This window comes from Vulpes vulpes, chromosome 4 (genome assembly GCF_048418805.1).
Source record: "Vulpes vulpes isolate BD-2025 chromosome 4, VulVul3, whole genome shotgun sequence".
NCBI classification, from domain to species: Eukaryota; Metazoa; Chordata; class Mammalia; order Carnivora; family Canidae; genus Vulpes; species Vulpes vulpes.
In genome coordinates, this window is record NC_132783.1 from 118,363,554 (window position 1) to 118,383,253 (window position 19,700).

General features: G+C 45.3%; 1 protein-coding gene across 3 annotated transcripts in view; it reads right to left on the reverse strand.

The window, feature by feature from the left end:
• Positions 1-90: 90 nt before the first annotated feature.
• AFAP1L1 (actin filament associated protein 1 like 1) overlaps positions 91-19,700 on the reverse strand; it is a 60,846-nt gene continuing 41,236 nt past the window's right edge. Inside the window, exons 10-19 of one of the 3 annotated variants that reach the window (XM_072756913.1) lie at positions 18,698-18,791; positions 18,304-18,456; positions 16,904-17,115; positions 14,856-15,001; positions 14,188-14,260; positions 12,812-12,923; positions 8,699-8,863; positions 6,504-6,682; positions 4,390-4,518; positions 91-2,262 (exon numbers count right to left, since the gene is read on the reverse strand). In XM_072756913.1, the coding sequence (XP_072613014.1) occupies positions 2,239-2,262; positions 4,390-4,518; positions 6,504-6,682; positions 8,699-8,863; positions 12,812-12,923; positions 14,188-14,260; positions 14,856-15,001; positions 16,904-17,115; positions 18,304-18,456; positions 18,698-18,791 (1,287 nt within the window). In that variant the 3' untranslated portion in view covers positions 91-2,238. Of the gene's footprint in view, positions 2,263-4,389; positions 4,519-6,503; positions 6,683-8,698; positions 8,864-11,101; positions 11,716-11,935; positions 12,924-14,187; positions 14,261-14,855; positions 15,002-16,903; positions 17,116-18,303; positions 18,457-18,697; positions 18,792-19,700 lie in introns of those variants that run through there. The other 2 variants (XM_072756914.1, XR_012001243.1) reach the window with 2 other exon arrangements.

Genomic DNA, 19,700 nt, shown 5'->3' on the forward strand with positions numbered 1-19,700 from the left:
GGAACCTTGGAACTAAGAGGAAGGGCTGCTGGCTCTACCCCTTCCTAACTCTGGGCTCCAGTTTCCCAAACTGAAAACTGAGATAATGTAACCTATCTCACGGAGTTTTATTGAAAATGAAAGGGTTAATGCTTGGAAAAGTCATTAGTTAGTACCAGGACTGGCTATGTAATTTAAAGGGTAAAAGGAAAATGTGACACCCCTTGTTCAAAAATTATTAAGAGGGCAACAGCAGAACATTAAACCAAGGCCAGGGCTCTACTAATATTTGTGACCGCACAGGTTGTATACCTGTACTTTGGCTAACACAGTACCTGATGCATGGAGTGCTCAAATGTTTATTATTAATTCTCTAGTGTTCCTCCTCTCAAGGACCCCCAAGATCTATCGGTGGGGAAAGATGTTCAATCCCATAATAACTGCCTGAGAAAGAAAACACTGAGGACATAATTGGAGTGTTGGGTACCATTCCAGGATCCACATTCTAAAAAAGAATACTAACAATCCAGATTTTGTGAGTTCCTTTTTCACCAAAGATGTTTTAAGTGGAATCTGGGTGAAAACTGTCAGTTATGGATTAGTTGCTGTTTAGCTTTATGATGGCTGTGATTACCATATAAACATCATTTCTTCAGTGGAAAGAACACAGGATTTTTAGTCAGATATTTCTTATCTAGCTAATAATAAGAGCCACTATTGACTGAGCTTTTCTTTCTCAGACAGTGTGCAAGATGTTTCCCATGTACCTAATAGTCTTGGGAGGAAAATAGAACTGTTAACCTAGGTTTCACAGATAAAGAAAACGAAAATCAGAGAGGTCAAGTGACTTTCCCAGACTCACCAGCTGGTCAGTGGCAGAGGCAGGGCTCAAACCCAACCCTGTCTGGATATAGGCTCATAGGCCCTAAACCTTACACTCTGCCACTGACCAGCTAGGTGATTTTGATCAGGTTATTTTCCCTGCTCTGGTCTCCAGCTACCTCAAAGTGGGGTAAAGTTCGGATAAGGCCAAAGTATGTAAAGCCCTGGGTAGGGTAAAGTATATGAAGCTTCCAGCAAAGTGTCCAAAGGTTATTCTGGGATTTTCTTTCTCTCTTGGACTTAACCTTTGAGCTCTTAATGGTTAACTGGTTTTATCTTTTTTTGGAAGGAAATGTAAAGACCTAATAAGTGCCTACACTGTTTAGAAAGTAGTTAGTTGAACAGTAAGGAGACTGCCCAAGACTTGAAGTCCTTGCTTCCCTATAAAAGTATCAGGTGTTAGTCAAAGGCACTCACAGCAGAAAAGAGCCACCGTCATTTGAGTGTCCCTGATATTTTTACTTGACAGCAGATACGGAAGGGCAGACTGGAGAGCCTTCAAGTGCAAAAATCAGGATAAAGATTTAAAGAATGTCACTTGGAGTTCTAGCCCTAGCTCCTAGAGTCTGAGTGTCATAGGAAATGGGTAAAGGACTGACTGACCACAAATGACCCCACCCTATGGTACCTGCAACATTCTGTGGACATTAGAAATCCATGTTCCTATCACTATCACTTAAAGTGAGCTGAAAGTAAGTCTGCTGCTGAACTTCCCCTTGCTTACTGTGTATCAGCTCTCTAATTTGAAAACAATTCAGCTGCAGGATTCTAGTAGCCAAATTGGCCCAGTTCTGGAGCACATAAGGAATGATAGCAGAATTTGGGTGTTGTCTATAGCTTTTGTCCACCTTTATGCAGGCAGGGAGATTCTATTGATTTTTCGGTCTGTTTATGTTGTACCGGGGTTGTCAGTAATGCCCAATACGAATCCAATTGGCACAAGTGTGATCAGATGATTGAGTCTTATCTCTTTGTCCTGTACTACCTACCAATGCTTCAGTGCTGTCGTCTTTGCCCCAAAGTCTGGGAGTAGGATGCTAGAATGGTTTGGATTGGCTCATTCATGTGTGCTTTCATTTCTTCTTCACAAGTGAAGGTAAAGACATTTAACAAAACCTTTACAACCGCACAGATTTCTGTCTCCCTCCACCCCCGTTTCCCACCCTCTGTGAAGTTATGAGGACACCCTCTATTTCCCCCTTCCCTTCCACTTCTTCCCTCCCCATATCCCCTATAATCATGCAGACAATAAAGGCTGGTCTTTTGGGTGCTCTGGAGAGTGGGGGCTACTTCCAGTTCTTCTGGCATCTCCTTGTGAAAAAAAGTGTTTTCAATACAATCTTGTGTTTCCTTCAGAATGAAATCTTCATCCTTTTTCTAGGTCTTCTTCATTTCCCATTCCTGAAGTCCAGAAAGACAAGACAAATCAGGTTGCTGAATATTCTAGTGTGATTTGCAGGATAAAAAATATTCTGCTGGACCTAATTACATAAAGATCTCCACTGGCCAGATTAGAAGAGCCATGGGTCCTAATCTCATTCTCCTTTGGTAGCCATGGGCAAGTCATTTTTCCACTCTGGGCCTCATTTTTATGGGGGCTCAAATATCTTTCTCAGAGAAGGAAGCTGAGGCCAGTCTATGCTTGGCTCTAATGCTGGGATGGGGTCAGGTAGGAGGCTGACAGAAGTCAAAGCAGTTTGGTAAGGAAGGGTGAAGGTATGCAGCCCACCCTTGGAGCCATGTAGGACTTCATCTGGGAGGGACACTGAAGTCCTGGCCAGTAGTGAATGGCTTTTTGCCCACAAATGATGCCTAGGGTTTTTAGCCAGCTCTGGAGGTGATAGTGTGAATGAGAGTGAAATGGGATGGTTCAAGCATTCTTGCTGGGAGGGTTCCCCACTCCCAACCTGCTCTTCTAGTCTTTGCCATCTAAACTGCAGCTGCTCAGGGCAGTAACATAGGAGTCATCTTTGATTCCTTTCTTTTCCTCATCCTCCACATCCCCATCAGCCAATCCTTTGCCTCTACCTCCAAAGCCAGCCACTTCAAATCACCTCCACCACACCTTTCTCACATCTCATCTAGAGTGACTCCAAACTGGTCTCCCTTGTCCCCTTATCAGTTCTCAACATTGTTCCAAATTGGGCAAGGGGAAGAGTGAAGGAAGAGGGAGGGAAAGAATCTTGAATAGGCTCCTTGCTCAGTGTGGAACCCAGTGCAGGGCTCAATCTCATGACCCTGAGATTGTGACCCTGAGGTCACAACCTGAGCCAAAATTAAGAGTCGGATGCTTAACCCACTGGGCCACCCAGGCACCCCCAGAATGGTCTTAAAAATGTAATTCATATCCACAAATTTTTTGCTCAAAATATGCCAATGACTTTCCATTATGTTAGAACAAAATTCACGGTTCTTCCTATGGCCTACAAGGATTAAAGAGAAGCACACTGGCCTATAGGCCATATCTGGCCCACTGCATATTTTTGTAACATCCATCAACTGAGAATAGTTTTCACATTTCTAAATGTTTGAAAACAAATGAATAATTTTTCTTGACATGTAAAAATTTTATGAAATTCACATCTTGGCATCCATAAATAAAGTTTTATTGGAACACAGTCATGTTCATCATTTGTAAGTTGTCTATGGCTACTTTCCTACTATGTTGGCAGATCTGAGTCATTTTGAAAGAAACTGTGGTGCACAAATTCTATATATGCCTTTACAGACCAAATCTGCTGATTTCTAGTCTAGATGATCTAGCCTCTGGCTGGTTATTTCTCTAATCTCATGTCCTAATGCTCAGGTGTTTGTTTTTCAAGTCAACAATTTCTTATCCCCAATTCTGAAATCCAGAAAGCCCTGAAACCAAAATATTTCTCAAGTGTTTTGGTACAAACTCCATTGGTGGCAAAACTTGACCTGAACTGATTGATGTGAGGCTGTTTATGATCTATATATTCCACATGGTGTGAATATTCATGTGCCTTGTTGTAGAATTCTTAACATGGTTGGTTTCAGGGTACTTCTAAGAACTCGTTGGGGTTTTTCATCATATACAGTATATGTACCATATTACCTTTCTAAAATCCCAAAAGTTCTGGAAGACAGCTGGCCCCAGGATTAGACTGTGGGCCAGGATCATGGAGTGAGCCCAGGACTTAGAATTGGAAGAGGCGCCTTTGTATCCCAGTGCTTGACACCCTGCATAATCTTGGGCAGGTCCCATCATTCTCTGATCTTCAGTTTCCTCATCTATGAAACAGGGCCTTTCCTGTACCAAATCCACCGTAGGCTCAGGATCCAGAAAACTGAGTTTGTTAGAACTGTATGTTAAGAATGAGTAAATATGTTCTGAATGAGATTGAGGACCTTTTCTGACCAAACTTCGTGAGTTTTACTGTGTGGATGTGTTGGCAGTTCAATTCTCTGCCTTTCTCACCAGCTGGTTTTTGGGTTCTTGTTGAGGTTCCACAGAAAGGAGGCTGCCAGGTCTCTGAATTTTAATTCACTGAGCTATTGCTGTACCTTGGCTTTCTGTAGCACCCTTCCTTGGTTGGAGGTTACGATGGATGGGCTTCTCTTCCTCAGCTCAGAAGTACAGTTGACAGGGAGAGGCTGCTCTGCGGCATTGTTCTGGGGCTTATTTGCAGTTTCCTGTTGATGAGGAGAAATAGTTACAAAGGTGAGGTCTAATGCTGGCTTGCACTCCAAAAAATGCAAATTAGAAGGCATTGTGCATATATGTCAGCCCCAAACGGCAAGGGGAGGAAGACCCTTGAGGGTCTTGGAATAAAGGTAATGACGTCTAAAATTACCAAACCCTCTCTATGCACCAGGCTTTTGGTGGATTAGCTCATTTAGCTTTTCCAACCCTATAAAGTAGGTACTATTATTAGTCATCCTATTTTACAGATGAGGAAAATGGGAAGATCAAGACACTGCTCAGGGTCACACATCTGGTGAGTGGGAGAGCTGGAATTCAAACCCCACAGTACATTCTTAACCTCTCCCCTATATTCCTTCTCCTCTACAACGCCCTCACCCCTTAACTTTTCCAGATAGCTGCTTAGTACATAACTGGATGTCGTTCCTTTAGTGTGGCATATTAACAGCTAAGCCTGCAGGGAATTTAGAGAAGACTTCTCTTTATTTCCAAAGGCCATCAGAAAGGATCACAAAGTGGGAAAAGCTCTCTGGAATGTGAATTTCAGGGCACACTGGTCAGAGGAAGCAGCTGGGATGAGTGAACAACTTCTAGCTCCTCCTCCAGCCCTCTGTGAGTTTGTCTCTGTCCTTTAAGCTCTTCATCTGTAAATGAGGTTGGAAAGCCCCTTGGAGAGGATGCCCTGGGGCAGAAGAAACAGCCTGGCTTCAGAGAAGCAGGGTGTGGTTTGACCAGGCAGCTTGGCTCCCGACTACAACAGTAAGAATACAGTTCCCAGTGACAACCCAAACGTATCAGACAAGTTATTTCATCTGAGTGTCCATGTCCTTGTCTGAAGGCAGGCATAACTTTTATTCTTTCAATAAACATTTATTGCACTCCTATTTTTCAGACTCTGTTAAAGGGCTAACTAAGGCTGTAATGGTAAGTCAAAACCCAATTTTTAATAAAAATACAACCCAGTGGGCGAGACAGACATTAGACAAGTAAGGATACATACACACACACATATGTCCATATACACATGTATACACAAATTGTGCCTAAGTGCTATGAGAAAGAATAACCCATGGGACTCTTGGTTGTTTAGACCAGTGGTTCACAAATGGGAGCCCTTCCAGGGGACATTTGGCAATTTCTGGAGACATTTCTAGTTGTCAACTGGGTATGGAGTTATTGGCATCTAGTAGGTAGAGGCTAGGAATGCTGCTAAACGTCCTCCTACAGTACACAAGGCAGTCCCCTATAAAAAGAATTATTGGCCCCAAATGTCAGTAGTGCTGAGGTTGAGACTCTCAGATGGAGACAGAGGTCAGCTAGGTTTTCCTTGAGGAGGTCTCATTCCGGGTAGAGTATCTACCTTGCGGGGTTGCATGGAGCATTGGATGCAAAGGCCGGCGGACAGCCTGATACACCCGGGACTCTAAGACGGGGGACGCGTGTACTGGGGCTAATGCTGGGATCTGGAGTCAGACTTCCTGGATTGCAAATCCTGTCTCCCACTTAACTGAGTAAATTTGAGTAAGTCATTTAACATGTCTGACCTCTGTTTCATTAGTTCATCTAGTAGCTTGAATACACCTAGCACTATCTCCCACCATTGCCATGAAGATCATATGAGATAATAGAGGTTAAAATGCTATACGGACCTATGGTGGTTGTTCAAACATGTTATTCTTACTCAACATATCGTAGTTAAAATTATCAGTAACCTGAAGGCTACTTTGGGTTCAGGATAAAAAGTCAAATGGTAGGGCTGCAGAGGAGACAACATAGGCCAGAGAGTCCCCTTCCCAGTGGTGCCCTGTCCTCTTTGGGAGACTCTCTTTCAGTATGTTCCCTCTCCTCTCTGGGTGTCTGTTTGGTCATCTGTAAATGAGCATAACTCCTACCCTCAAAGGATGATCATGAAGCTTGATAGCAAGTGAGGGGATTAAGAAGCAGGTGCCCCTGGCACAGAAGGGCATGGACTCACCCCACTCTTGTTCTTGCTGCTCACGGAGAGCCCCAGGGCCGGGCCCCCAGCCAGGGACTGCTGCAAGCGCTCCTTCACAGCCACTAGCCGCAGCTCCAGGTCAATCCGGCGCTCCTCCTTGGCCCGACACTGAGCTTCCAGGGAGGCCACAGCTTCCTCCAGAACCTTTAACTTGGCTCCTGTATCCAGAGACATCGATGAGAAACAGCCGAGCCTGGCCTGAAGCATCAGGGGGTTTGGCAGGACCTCAGGTTCTAGTCTGTCCTTTCCAGAGGGCTTTTCCAGCCCTTTGTCAGGATTAAGAGTTGGACTTTGGATCTAAAGTTCCAGCTTCATGCTGGGTTGTATGGTTTTTACCAGCCCTGGACTCATTTCCCTACCTTCTGGATATAGAATCCTGATTTTCCCCAGGGAAACCACCTTTCTCCTCCCCTTCCCTATAATTTGGATGAATTGACCTCAATTTTTGTTCAAGGGGTTGGCACATAATTTAAACCTGGCCCATAATCATATCTCCATTTTCACAGTGGTTGGTTTAGAGTTGATCCAATCAGAGTGAATTCTGAGGCTTTTGTAGAGTCCACTGGGAAGAGAAGTTTTCTCTGCTGGAGCAGCTGAGAGGACTAGGTGAGGACCAGGGCTGTGCAGCCGTTGTAACACCATGAAGGGCACAGAATGAAACCAACATAGAGGAAGGCAGTAGCCAGAATTAGAGAAGTATACTTTGTGATGACATCATTTAAATCCCTGGACCTTGCTACACCTGATCACTCAGCTTTCCAAGTAATTTTTTTTCCTTTTAAGTTAGCTCTAAGCTTAATATGGGGCTTGAACTTATGATCCTGGTCAAGAGTCATATGCTCTACCAATTGAGCAAGCCAGGCACCCCTACATGTTCCTTTACATTTCTTTAAAAAATTTTTTTGAATTTTTTAAAAAAGATGTATTTATTTTAGAGAGAGTGAGCACAAGGGGAGGGGCAAGGGAGAGAAGCAGACTCCCCACTGTGTGTGCAAAGCCCAATGCTGGGCTTAATCTAATGACCCTGAAATCACAACCTAAACCAAGGTCAAGGGTCCAACACTGAACCAGCTGAGTCACCCAGGCATGCTTCCTTTCATTTCTAAGCCAGCTTGACTTTGGTTTCTCTTACTTGTAACTGAGTTATAATATATGGCTTTACATTAACCATGGGTTCCTACTGGGATTTTGCTGCTTAGTCAACTAATAAACCTGTATTAGCATATTTTCTATGCCAAGAGCTGTGTTGGGTCTTAATCAGTTTTAAAAGCTTTCTTTTCTTTTCTTTCTTTCTTTCTTTCTTTCTTTCTTTCTTTCTTTCTTTCATTCATTCATTCATTCATTCATTCATTCATTTATCTATTCAGTAAATACTTATTGAGTACTTAGTGCTTACTATGTACCAGGTGCTGGTCTGGGTCCTTGAGATTTATAAGTAAAAAAAAAACAGGCAAAGATCCTTGCCCTTATGGTTCTCATGTTTGTGTGTGTGTGTGTGTGTGTGTGTGTGTATGAGAAAGAAATAACAATAAATAAAAATGATAAACATAAATAATCAAATGTTACAAAGTGATGTGCTATAGAAAGAAACTGAGCAGGATAAAAGACAAGGCCTCTGTTCCCTCAAGCATGTGTGCACAGCTCAGGCTGAAAATATGCCAAGCTACAGCTGTAGAGAGAGTTCAAAGGAAACAGCAGAAAATGGGGGGCAGAGAGCCCAGAGCAGGCTGGGCCTGCAGGGGTCATGCCTCTGGATTTCTGAAGAGGATCCTGGGACTATCTCCATTATTCCTAGCACCAGGACCAGTGTCTCACACAGTTGGGTACTGAGCACTTCTGTGAATGAGTGACTTAATGTGAGGTTCAAAATGATACCTCTTATTTCCTTGATTCTAAGGCACACTCTGTTTCCCACATTTTAACTTTTCTAAAATCAGCTTGAATTTTACTACATTAAGTGTACACATTCTTGTGATGCTTTTTCATCCCCTTACCTAAAAGCAGTTATTGAATTGATGGCACTTTTATTAGGAAGGATGATGATGATGATGTTAAGGAAGAAGAGGAGGAGAAGCGCACCTGTTCTGGATAACCAGGTGACCTCTGCCATGGGAGGTGTCAAGGCTGGGCCTGCCCCCTGCTGCCCCCCCCCCCAGGACACACCCACGTAGTACCTGGGTTGTTCCGAATGGCTTCCTTCAGCTCTCTCTTCTCCTGCCTTAGGGCCATCAGCTCCGTCCGGATTGTCTCCTTCTCTTTTTCCAGCCTTTCTTTTTCAACCAGGTACCTTCGGGCATCTTCCTCAGCTCGGTTCTTACCGTACTTGTACTGATTGGCGCCTGCAGAGATATAAGGCAGGCAAAGGCCCCCCCTTTCTGACCTCTTAAGAGTACTTGGGTGGTCTTAGCATCTTTCTCAGCCTCAACTTCTCCATCTATAAAATGGGAATATTTAGATCTATGGCGTGTGACTCCCTCAAGAAAACAGGAGCATAAAGGAGGCAGCAGAGCACAGGGGCTAGGAACAAGGGCTTTGGAATGAGGCAGACCAAGGCTTGTGTTCTCCTTTGCCCTTTACTAGTTGTGTGATATCAGGCAGGAGTGAATAGATGTGTTTCTGTGCTTCCCTCTAGGGCTTAGTTTCCTCATTTGTAAATATGGACATTGATCAAATTTACCTCTTAGCATTGTGGTAAGTTTTAAATTCATGGAAAATACTTGGTACGGTATCTAGTGGAAGTGCTTAGTAAACGTCAGATAATGATATAAGTAAATTTTGTGGTGTATAGCACACTTTAATTTTTTTTTAAAGATTTATTTATCTGAGACAGAGAGCAAGCAAGCAAGCACACAGAGGGAGAGGGAGAAAGAGAAGTAGATGCCCTGTTGGGCAGGGAGCCCTACCTGTGGCTCAATCCCAGGACTCCAAGATCATGACATGAGTCAAAGGCAGATGCTTAACTGACTGAGCCACCCAGGCACCCCCATACTTTAGTTTTAAAAGGGCATTTTGCAGTCAACTCTCAGGTATATATAAGACAAGTAGACAGGGACATCCAACCCAGAGCCACAGAGAATCAAGACCTTGGACTAAAGTCAGGCATTGCCTGTTTTATTCCTGGAAAATGGGTGGGGGGAGAGAGAGGGGCCCAGGAATCTGTTGCAGGCTCTACATTATGGTGGACAGTAACAATAATTGGCAAAAATTGAGCATTTACTATACACTAGGCCATTTACATTGATTTCCATTTAATCTTCATAAATACTATTACTAGCTCTATTTTGTTGTTGGGAGAACAGAGGCACAGGGAGGTTGGTCTCACAGCTAATGAAGGTAGAGCCCAGTTTGAGCCCATATGTGTCTGACTCCAGGCTCTGTGCCATGCATTACTGTTCTCGCTGGGGCAATGCCACAGTCTGATGTCTCAGGGAAATTTTTATTTACTTATTTTAGTTTCAGACATTCACTCAACAGCCCTTTTAAGTTGGTTGGTAGGGTGTGGAGTTTGGGGTGATTACCTTGGCTTACTGATAATTGGGGGTTTGTCTCTATAGCTCTTGTAGAGATCACAGTGGCTACTCGGTGACACATGAACAACCAGTTCTTGTCACAACAACACTGTAGTTAAAGCCTGATCATAAATAAAGCATGGAGGGAAGAGAAGGGGACTTATACTTCCCCCAATGTCCCAGATACACAATGGTATCCTAGGGGGATTTTTCTCGAAGACTTTTGGATTTTATAGGCTGGCAAACTGAAAATAAAACGGTAGACCAGAAAAGTGTTGTCAATGTTATATTGTAGCCAATAAGGACCTTAAAAACCCCAAACACCGGGCAGCCTAGGTTGTTTAGTGGTGCCTTCAGCCCAGGGCCTGATCCTGGAGATCTGGGATCGAGTCCCACGTCGGGCTTCTTGCATGGAGCCTACTTCTCCCTCTGCCTGTGTCTCTGCCTCTCTCTCTATGTCTCTCATGAATAAATAAATAAAATCTTTGAAAAAAAAAAAAACCCAAACACCATCTGTTATCCTCAGTATTTTATAAAATACATAGTACCTCAACACCTCCAGAGTTGGAAGGACACAAATAGAGAATAAAATGAAATAGATTTAGCAACCTTTCAAGAGACCCCAAGCCAGAACTACTAATAATTAATTTGCTCCGGGATTCCTGACCCACAGAAACTGTGACTTAACACATCTTTACTTTTTGAGCTACTACATTTTGAGTAATTAATTACAGAGTCATCAGCAACTAAAACATGATCTTGGGCAAGACACTTCAATGTTCTTCGGTGCTTTCATCTGAGACACACTGTTGGGCTAGATCTGTGGTTTCCAACTGCCCTGCAAAGAGCCCTGTGATTTCACAGTGACTGCTGACAGGCTAATGCAGGGGACCAGTGGATCTCCTAGCTCCAGCCAGAGCAGCATCACTTTTATATCTCTTATAAACTATACTTCAATATAACATTTAATTTGAAGAAAGAATCTGTGTTTTGTTATTTTTGTTGTGGTGGTTTTGAATGTTTTCTGATTTCTTTAATCTTACATGCTTATTTCAGTTTGTTTTTCCATTTTATTTTTATTTTTTAATTCTTTTTTTAGAGCAGATGAGAGAGTGAGCATGAGCGTAGTTGGGAGGGGCAGAGAGAGAGAGAGGGAATCCTAAACAGGCTTCACACTCAGCACAGAGCCCAACGCGGGGGCTTGATCTCATGATCCTGGGATCATGACCTGACCTGAAATCAAGAGTCAGACGCTTAACCGACCGAGCCACCCAGGTGCCCCTACTTTTCCATTTGAAAATGGGCATCCCGTAAAGGCCTGTATTTCCAGTGCTGACAAAAGTAGTGTAAGGAATGTTATACAACAACCCCCTGACTGTTCAGTGGGAAAACTCAGACCCAGGGAGGGGAAGGGCCCTTTTCAAAGTTACTGAGCAATTTAATGTTACTGAGCATTTGTTCCCTTTAGCTATGGCCAGAAGCTCAACCCTAATTTCCAAGGGTGGGGCTGCAGACTGCAATGAAGTTCTCTCTTAAGGCAGCACTGCTGGTGATCAGCCCTCCCCAAGAGGGCCCTTTGAGGAAGCCCAGTAAGGCATTTCCCCTGCCTAACTTTTCCGGAATACAGGAATACAGGTCTCCTGACCCCCAGAAGAGATCATCTACATTAATGAAGTAGGGATCTAATAAAGAAAAGTATTTTATTTTATTTTATTTTTTTAATTTTTATTTATTTATGATAGCCACACACACACACAGAGAGAGAGAGAGAGGGGCAGAGACATAGGCAGAGGGAGAAGCAGGCTCCATGCACCGGGAGCCCGACGTGGGATTCGATCCCGGGTCTCCAGGATCGCGCCCTGGGCCAAAGACGGGCGCTAAACCTCTGCGCCACCCAGGGACCCAAGAAAAGTATTTTAAACATAAATCTTCAAAAAGCAAGGAACTGAACTTGACTTTGTTCAGGGGCAGGGGGAAGAACTGTAAAGCAATAACTGGAAGATTCTTGGAATATGCTGTCCTACTGGAAGCTGGCTGGCTCATGAATCACATCGGAGCAGAGATTAGTGTTGGAAATCAAACAGAATTTACCAGAGTCTGGCCTGCTTAGCCTTTATTGTGCAGTGTGGCAATCAGGCAATTCACTGAGCTCCCATGGGGTGCTAGGGAGAGCTCAGGCTGGGACACAGGAGTGAGCCATGCCTTTCATGGCAGCTGCCTCAAGGGTATTTGGAGGGCTTCATTTCTCCATGTACTACCGCAGATCAGAAATTATAAATATTTTTAGCCTTTGGAACAGACACAATGTGAGGATGAATCTTATATGTGAACATATGTGTATACATATATATGCCACACTGCAGCATAAAAACATATTTGGCCTTCTTTAGTGTTAAAATTTTTGAAAATCAGTCGCTACTATTAAAAAGTAAGTAGGTTTCATATATAAATCTTCATATAAAGGTTTCTGGTGTCAAATAACCTGCAAACCTGGGCTGGCCCTGCTGCATGGGAGCCATGGGCTGGAGCTGCATAGTGGCTGGCCCTATAAGTGGAGCCTGAGCATGCCTGGTTCCTACAGTCTTCCCCCACAATCCCATTCCCTTTTTTTTTCCCTCTGAGGCCACATGCTAGCTGTCCTTTTTCTTATGGTAGAGTATTTTCTTACATCTCCCTTCACTCATTAATTTATTTGCCCGATGCCTGGAGAAATCAGATCTGAGATCCCCTACCCCGTGGGTCGTTTCTTTCCCTCCCTCGCTCCCATCCAGAACTCACTGGAGGCATGGCGCTTGACTTTGACCTGTGGATCCACTCGATGGGACTTCTCACTGCAGGAGGAGGCATGGCGTTTCACCTGGGCCCCAGCAGGTCGCTTGGGCTCCTCATCCTGTGGAAAATGGAGAAAGAAGGTAAAGCTCAGGTAGGCTCAGAGCCCTCCGTGCAGGGGTGTATTTGGTCCAAGCGTGGTTGGTGAGCATTGCAGGACCTCTGATATCTTGGCCTTACATTTTTAAACTGGGGCCACACTCAACAATTTACAGACTACTACTAGCGTATATCCTTTGATCCTCATACCTTCCTGTCATGGGCCGCAGAAGGAACTCCTAAACTGGAATATCTGTTGAGAGGAGAATTTGGAAGTCTCGAGGGCTGTGGGTGACCATATTTGATATATCATAGATATTTCTGTCTTCAAATCATTTGGAAGTATCCCCCAAAATTTCTGAAATTGCTAAATATAAGCATTCCCAGTTAAGATAAAAAGTCGTGGATGATGTCAGCCAATGGTGGAAGTTACATAATAAAATGGCTATCTATTTTTTAAAATTTTATTTATTTGAGAGAGAGGGAAGGAGAGGGAGAAGCAGACTCTTTACTGAGCAGGGAGCCCAACGAGGGGCTTGATCCTAGGACCTGAGATCATAACCTGAGCCAAAGGCAGATGCTTAACTGACTGAGCCACCCAGGTGCCCCTGTGCCACCCAGGCACTTTACGTTTGTGCATGAAGAGTGCACTTAGAATCCGCTCAGAGCTCAGGGAACCATGAATGGAATATGATTATAATATAATAATGATATTGATAGCAATAGTACTATTTACTGCATGTGAAACATTCCAATGTTTAGGCGCTGCTAAGCTCTTTCCATATAGTATTTCTTTTATTTTTTATTTTTATTTTTTTCCATATATTATTTCATTTAGTTCTTGCAATGATCCAATTGAGTAGGTTTTATAGTATTCATCTGAAGCCAAAGTGAGGACCAGAGAAGTGAAGCCCAAGCTAACCCAGATTCAGCCCTGAGTCCAAAGTTCATGCCGTTAGGTACTAAGCTGTTTTGCAGCTAATCTCTGCAACTGAGAAAGATCTCGAGCTGCATCCACTGGTTCATCTGAATCTGAAGAAAAACCATATAAGCAGAGGAAGGATGGGAGTCTAGAGATGAGAGTCTAGAAAAGGGAGTCTTAGAGGGTATCAAGCTGCCAAGGAGAGCAGACATGTCTGCACGCCAGGACCCCTGCCTTGGACAGTGCTGGATGACACTGAGCTCTCACCTCTAAGACTCCCTTTTCTAGACTCTGAGGTATGGGAAAAATGGAGTAGTGACAGAGAACAAGAGGTAATCCATGGCCTTTGCCACAGGGACCGCACCTGTATCTTTTCATAAGGAACATCATCGTAGACACGGGGCTCAGGCCACTGATCCTGGCAGGATCTTGCATATCTAGAAAATAGAAGGCGTCACGACGATGGCAATGATGAAGACATTTTGTGGCTTAGAGTGCTTTTCCATCCACTCTCATTTGATTCTATGATGGATGTCAGAAGGTTAGTAACAGCAACCAAGCTAGGCAGTGCTGGGCCATTGCTGTGTTAATGGTCTCAGAGGTGGCTACCCATGTGATTCTCACAAGCAAACTGAGAGGTGAGCAATTCATCCCCTCCATTCTCTAAGTGAACACAGAGGATCCAAGAGGCAAGCAACCACCCCAAGCCGCTGGCCGGCTCTTCCAATGCTTGTACCAGCCCTGATGGCCAAGGGTGCGAGAACCTGAGGTTCCGTGGCCTAAAAGCTGAGCCCAGATCACCATGCAGAAGGGTTTCTGCTCTTCTGCTCATTGCATCCACAGCTTCCCCCGACCCGAGGGCTACCTCCCTTAGCCAGCTCGCTCCTGCCTACTGCAGGAGGAAGGCACCCACCCTGACTTCCCAAAGAAACAGAGTCCTCCCCAGATCTTCCTCCCTTCCTTCCCAGTGCCCATGCCAGACTCAGAGGTTCTGGGAGGCTGCAGGGGGGCTGTGGGGTGCAGGCCCCTTACAGGAAGGAGTTGCGCCCCGCACTGACAATGCTGGTCAAGGTCTCCACGTCCACGTAGTCATAGTGCAGCGCCTCGGGAGTGACTCTGGAGCCCATCTCCACCAGCAACAGCCCAAGCCAGCGGCCCATGTCCTCTGAGCAGTTTGCCTGAGGGAGAGGAGGCAACAGGCTGATGAGTTCACTTTGGTTCGTTAGGGGCTCAGGCTACTTGTTCACTTTCGCCGAACCCATATTTGTGCACAGTACCTGCTATATACCCAATACTTAGGGATCCAAGAGGAACAGGACTGCAACACACATCCAGAACTCCACGTGGCTTCCACCTTTTCTTTCTTTTTTTTCCCCCACCTTTTCTTTATCCAGGTTTCAGTCCTAATGCCTCCTCCTTGGGGAAGCCCTCCCTGACCATCTCTAAGATGATACACACACTCACTGTCCTCAGAACCTTTATGACCAGTTAGATGTGAAAACACACTCACTGTCCTCATAACCTTTGTGACCAGTTAGATGTGAAAACAGCATTTGGGTGTTCCCTGAAAAATTTTTTTTTTTTAACATATTTACTTATTACTGGAGGGGACTATTTCTCATGCAATCAAAAAATAAAAAAAATTTTTTTCTTATAACTGCCAATTATTTGTAGAACTGCAAGCAGGAAAACTGCCAACAAGTTACTGGTTAACTAAACCCACAGCTCTGCTAGTTCTCATTTAAAGAGCATTCTTATAACATCAACTGAACACACAAATGCTAAACTTGACCAAAGGATGAACACATCTTGCTGGAAAGTTCTGTGTCTAATTTAAGAAAAGTAAGAGACCTATCCCAAACTAAAAAAAAAAAAAAAAAAAAAAAAAAAAAAGAGTAACAGAGACAATATTTCTCGAGATTTAAGTAGTGGGTGAGGCAGTGGGTACTCGGCAAAGCAAACAAGATCAAGAGGCTGGGTTTTCGTTCTTGGATCAGACCAACAGGCCACTGACCCTTTTGCAGTCTTGGACAAGGCACCTGGCGACCCTGGTCTCAGTTTCCTTATTTGTAATGTTCTCTTACTTTTCCTCCAGTGTTTGCATTTTCAATTCTAAAAAGCCATACAAATGACATATAGAAGAGAGATTCCACCCATAGTGCAGGACCTCCGGGAGGAGGGTGAGTGCCACAGGGTAGGAACGACCATGAAAAAACATTCTCATTCAGCCATTTGTTCAACAAATAGTAAATGAGCCCTCAGTATGTGCTGGGCATCATGCTGGGTTCTGGAGAAACCAAAAGTATGCAGAACAGGCACGGTTACTGGCTTCATGAAGCCTGAAGATTTCAACTCAGTGTGGAGAACACCTTTCTAAAAATGTAGCTGCTGGAGGGAGGGGCAGGCTGCCTTGAAGGGCAGTGGTTTACCTGAGGTGGCCGGACACTGGTGAGCTTTTAGAGGGGATTCCAGAATCAGATTCGGGATAGATCAGACGAGATGCCTCTCAGGCTTGGGATTTTAATATAAGGGAGAATAAACAAAACTTGGTTCTAGGGTCACCAGATTTAGCAAATAAAAATGCAGAATGCCCTGTTAAATTCGACTTTCAGATAAACAACGAATACTTCTTCAGTCTAGGTATATCCCAAATTGTGCTCAGGTTATCCTTACATTAAAATCGTTGTTGGGACGCCTGGGTGGCTCAGTGGTTGAGCGTCTGCCTTTGGCTCAGGTCATGAGCCTGGGGTCTCGGGATGGAGTCCCGCATCACTCTCCCCACAGGGAGCCTGCTTCTCCCTCTGCCTGTGTCTCTGCCTCTCTCTTTGTGTCTCTCATGAATAAACAAATAAAATCTTTAAAACAAAACAAAACATTGCTATTTATCTGAAATTCAAATTTAAGGGGGTGCGCTGTATTTTAATTGCCAGGCCTTTGTGGTCGCGTGGCAGCAGGTGGGCTTACTTTTTCCTTGGGCTGTGGAATGTCAGCAGCAAGGCCCCCAAGACAAAAGCCCATATCCAAGCCCAAACTCCTCTCAGCTGCCACCACCAAGAACCACCTGGATTCTCTCCTCTCACCTCCAGGATGGCAACCTCCTGCCTGTTGCGCAGGATCCTGAAGGCAAATGGATGTCTGGGCCCAAAGCCCGGGGCCACCTCACAGCCACGGAGAGCAATGGCATTCACATGGGTCCGCAGGTCCGTGTGATCCTTGTGGAAATACAGAGTGTTGCATTTCAGGCGGCACCAGCGCTCCTTCCAGCCTTGGTTCACCAGCACGTTCAGATAGCCTGGGAGGGGGGAGACGGGCGGTATGACCTCCTGACAGCCGACAGCCGGTCCTGGGGAAGCCCCAGGTGGGAGCTGTGGGTCTGCATGGGTCTGTCTACACCCTGGGGGTAAAGCACCCGGACAACCCTCATTCTCTAGCTGGAAAAAGGCCTTGTGGGTCCCAGATCAGCTCATTCTCTGGGCCATCCTGTGACCTTTGGCCCCCTCTGCTCCCTGAGTTTAATTTCCCTGTCTGAAATGAGGACAGATAATCACATTCTTGTACTGCTACACAGCCCTCTTACCAAACCCAGCTCGGTGAAAAGGGCCAGGGAACACCCATAGGTGAAAAAGGACAACCATCCCTTTTGCCTTTCCTCCTCCCCAAATACCAGAACCATTGTGAGACAGAAAATAATGGGTGATGCTGACACCTGGTGGCAGCAGGTGAGAATAAAAGTATCTACCCAAGAGAAAGTTCTAAAATGAGCAAGGCACAGGCTGATGACCAACGGGTTTAGAAATCACTCTTTTTTTTTTTTTTTTTTTATCACTCTTAACATGTTAGACTCAAATGATTTTTTCTCCCATAACATGCCCCGATTCACTGGTTACAAAATAATTCTTTATAGCCATGTGATTTTATAATGTTTTTTTGAGGTTTAATGGAGTATTACTGCATATCCAAAATACAGAATTTTCTTTTGGATTCCAGGATACATACAGGACACTGCGTTAACAAGAACAGAATAAAATGTCTTCCCTTCCACACCGTGTTGAACTCACACTGAGGGCATTTATAACCACGTTTAACTCACACTGAATGCCTTTATAAATACTTAAATATTTTTGTCCAAGAAATTGCTTTGTAAGACTGAGTTGTAACTTAACACATCTGGCATGTTATGGGCTGAGAGGAAGTAAGATAATCTCCTCCCATCCTAGAGGAGGAAACTGAGGTCCACAGACGGGCAGTGATGGGAGCTGAGGTCACAGGGAAACAGAGATAGGGAGTCAGGTGGCTTTTCCTGAGTGTCAGGGCCTCACGGGAGAGAAGTGATGGAAAGGCGTGGATTGTTGACGGAGTGCGGGTTGGGTGCAATTCTCTCCTCTGCCCTGGAAGCAAGGGAGGGAGGCCTAGAGGGTTTTCTGGCTTAGCCCAGCACCCACAGCTGTAGGGTCTGATTATCCTCCTCCCCAGGACCCACCGCAGCACGGAACCTCCTCATCGGGGCAGGATGTTTGCAGGTCATCAGCCAGAGGCTTCTTCTTGGAGAAGCTGATGATGCGGGTGATCTTGCGGCCTGCGGCCCTGCTCATTGAACCCTTCAGCTCCGCCAAGCTGCTCTTCTTCCCTTTGCCTGTTGCCATGGAGATGGGTTACCCGAAGGGAGGGAGCCCCAAGTCCCAGATCCACCCACCCCAGCCTTCCCCACTGCCCTTTCAGCCTGAACACGGGGCCTGGCTGCCACTGCAGTGTGGACAGGCCGGGTGGCCTTCCCCAGATCCCCAGAGCAGTCAGGACCCGCTCCCCACCGTGTGCCGGTGCAAGGCCCCTTCCAGCTCTGGCATTCTCTGGCATGAGCCCCCAGAGGCTCCTACCGTGGTCGCAGGCCTCCCGGCGGCCTAGAGTAGAACAGCTGTCACCCATGCCCAGGCTGTCTGAGTCTGAGGTCTGCTTCTCCTGGGACAGTCTCTGGGGAGGGACACAGACAGCCCCGTGTCAGCGGGCACACTCAGAAGTCCCCTTTTGTTGGTTCAACCCTCCCAGCCTCTGCACATGATGATCACTTAACTGATATTTGTCAGCACCTCTCCTGTGCCTGACACTATACCAGGTATGGGGAGACATGCTGACTTAGGACAGTTGTGTCTTGGAATCTCTCGTCATCTTGGTGAGCCAGGCGACTCATTGTATATAACACATGGCAATAAATTCCTAGGATTGTCCACATTCAGTATGTGACAGGGTTTGGGAAGGTACTTAAGTGGGATATTAATGTAATACAACTCATTTAGGAAGTGACCTCCGGTGGTATTGTGGGGATAGACTATGAGCAAAAGAGCCACACGAGAGAGAGAGTCATTTTCGGCAAGGGGACACGTGGTAAAGGAGGAGCTAAGATGACAGGATGTAGGAAAAGAGTTGAGTAGGCATGTTCAAAATAGTTACGGCAGGACTTGGTGACCAGGAAACATGAGTGGTGACAAGAGAGGGGTCGTTATGGTCCTGACTCAGGTAAGAGGGTGGTAAAGACATGCACACACGCCCCATGGCAGCAACTTTATTGCAGCCAACACAGTTTTACTCATATGCCACCCCTGGACCAATCGTTCATCTGTCCATCCGTTTGTTCATTCACTCATTCATACACAGTCAGTTAAGCGCCTACTAGGTGCTGTGGAGGTGGTGAGGGAGAGTCAGTCTTCCAAGAATTAGGATCTTGGAAGAAACTCTGTCCCTGGTACTACCTGTTAGTCAGGGGAACGTGGAAAATCCTTTCCTCTCCCCAAGGCTCAGTTTTCTCAGCTGAATCACACCCTTCTCCAGGGAGCTGGCCCAAGTGAAATCGCAAGGCCAACAGATGGTATCGTCTTTAACACC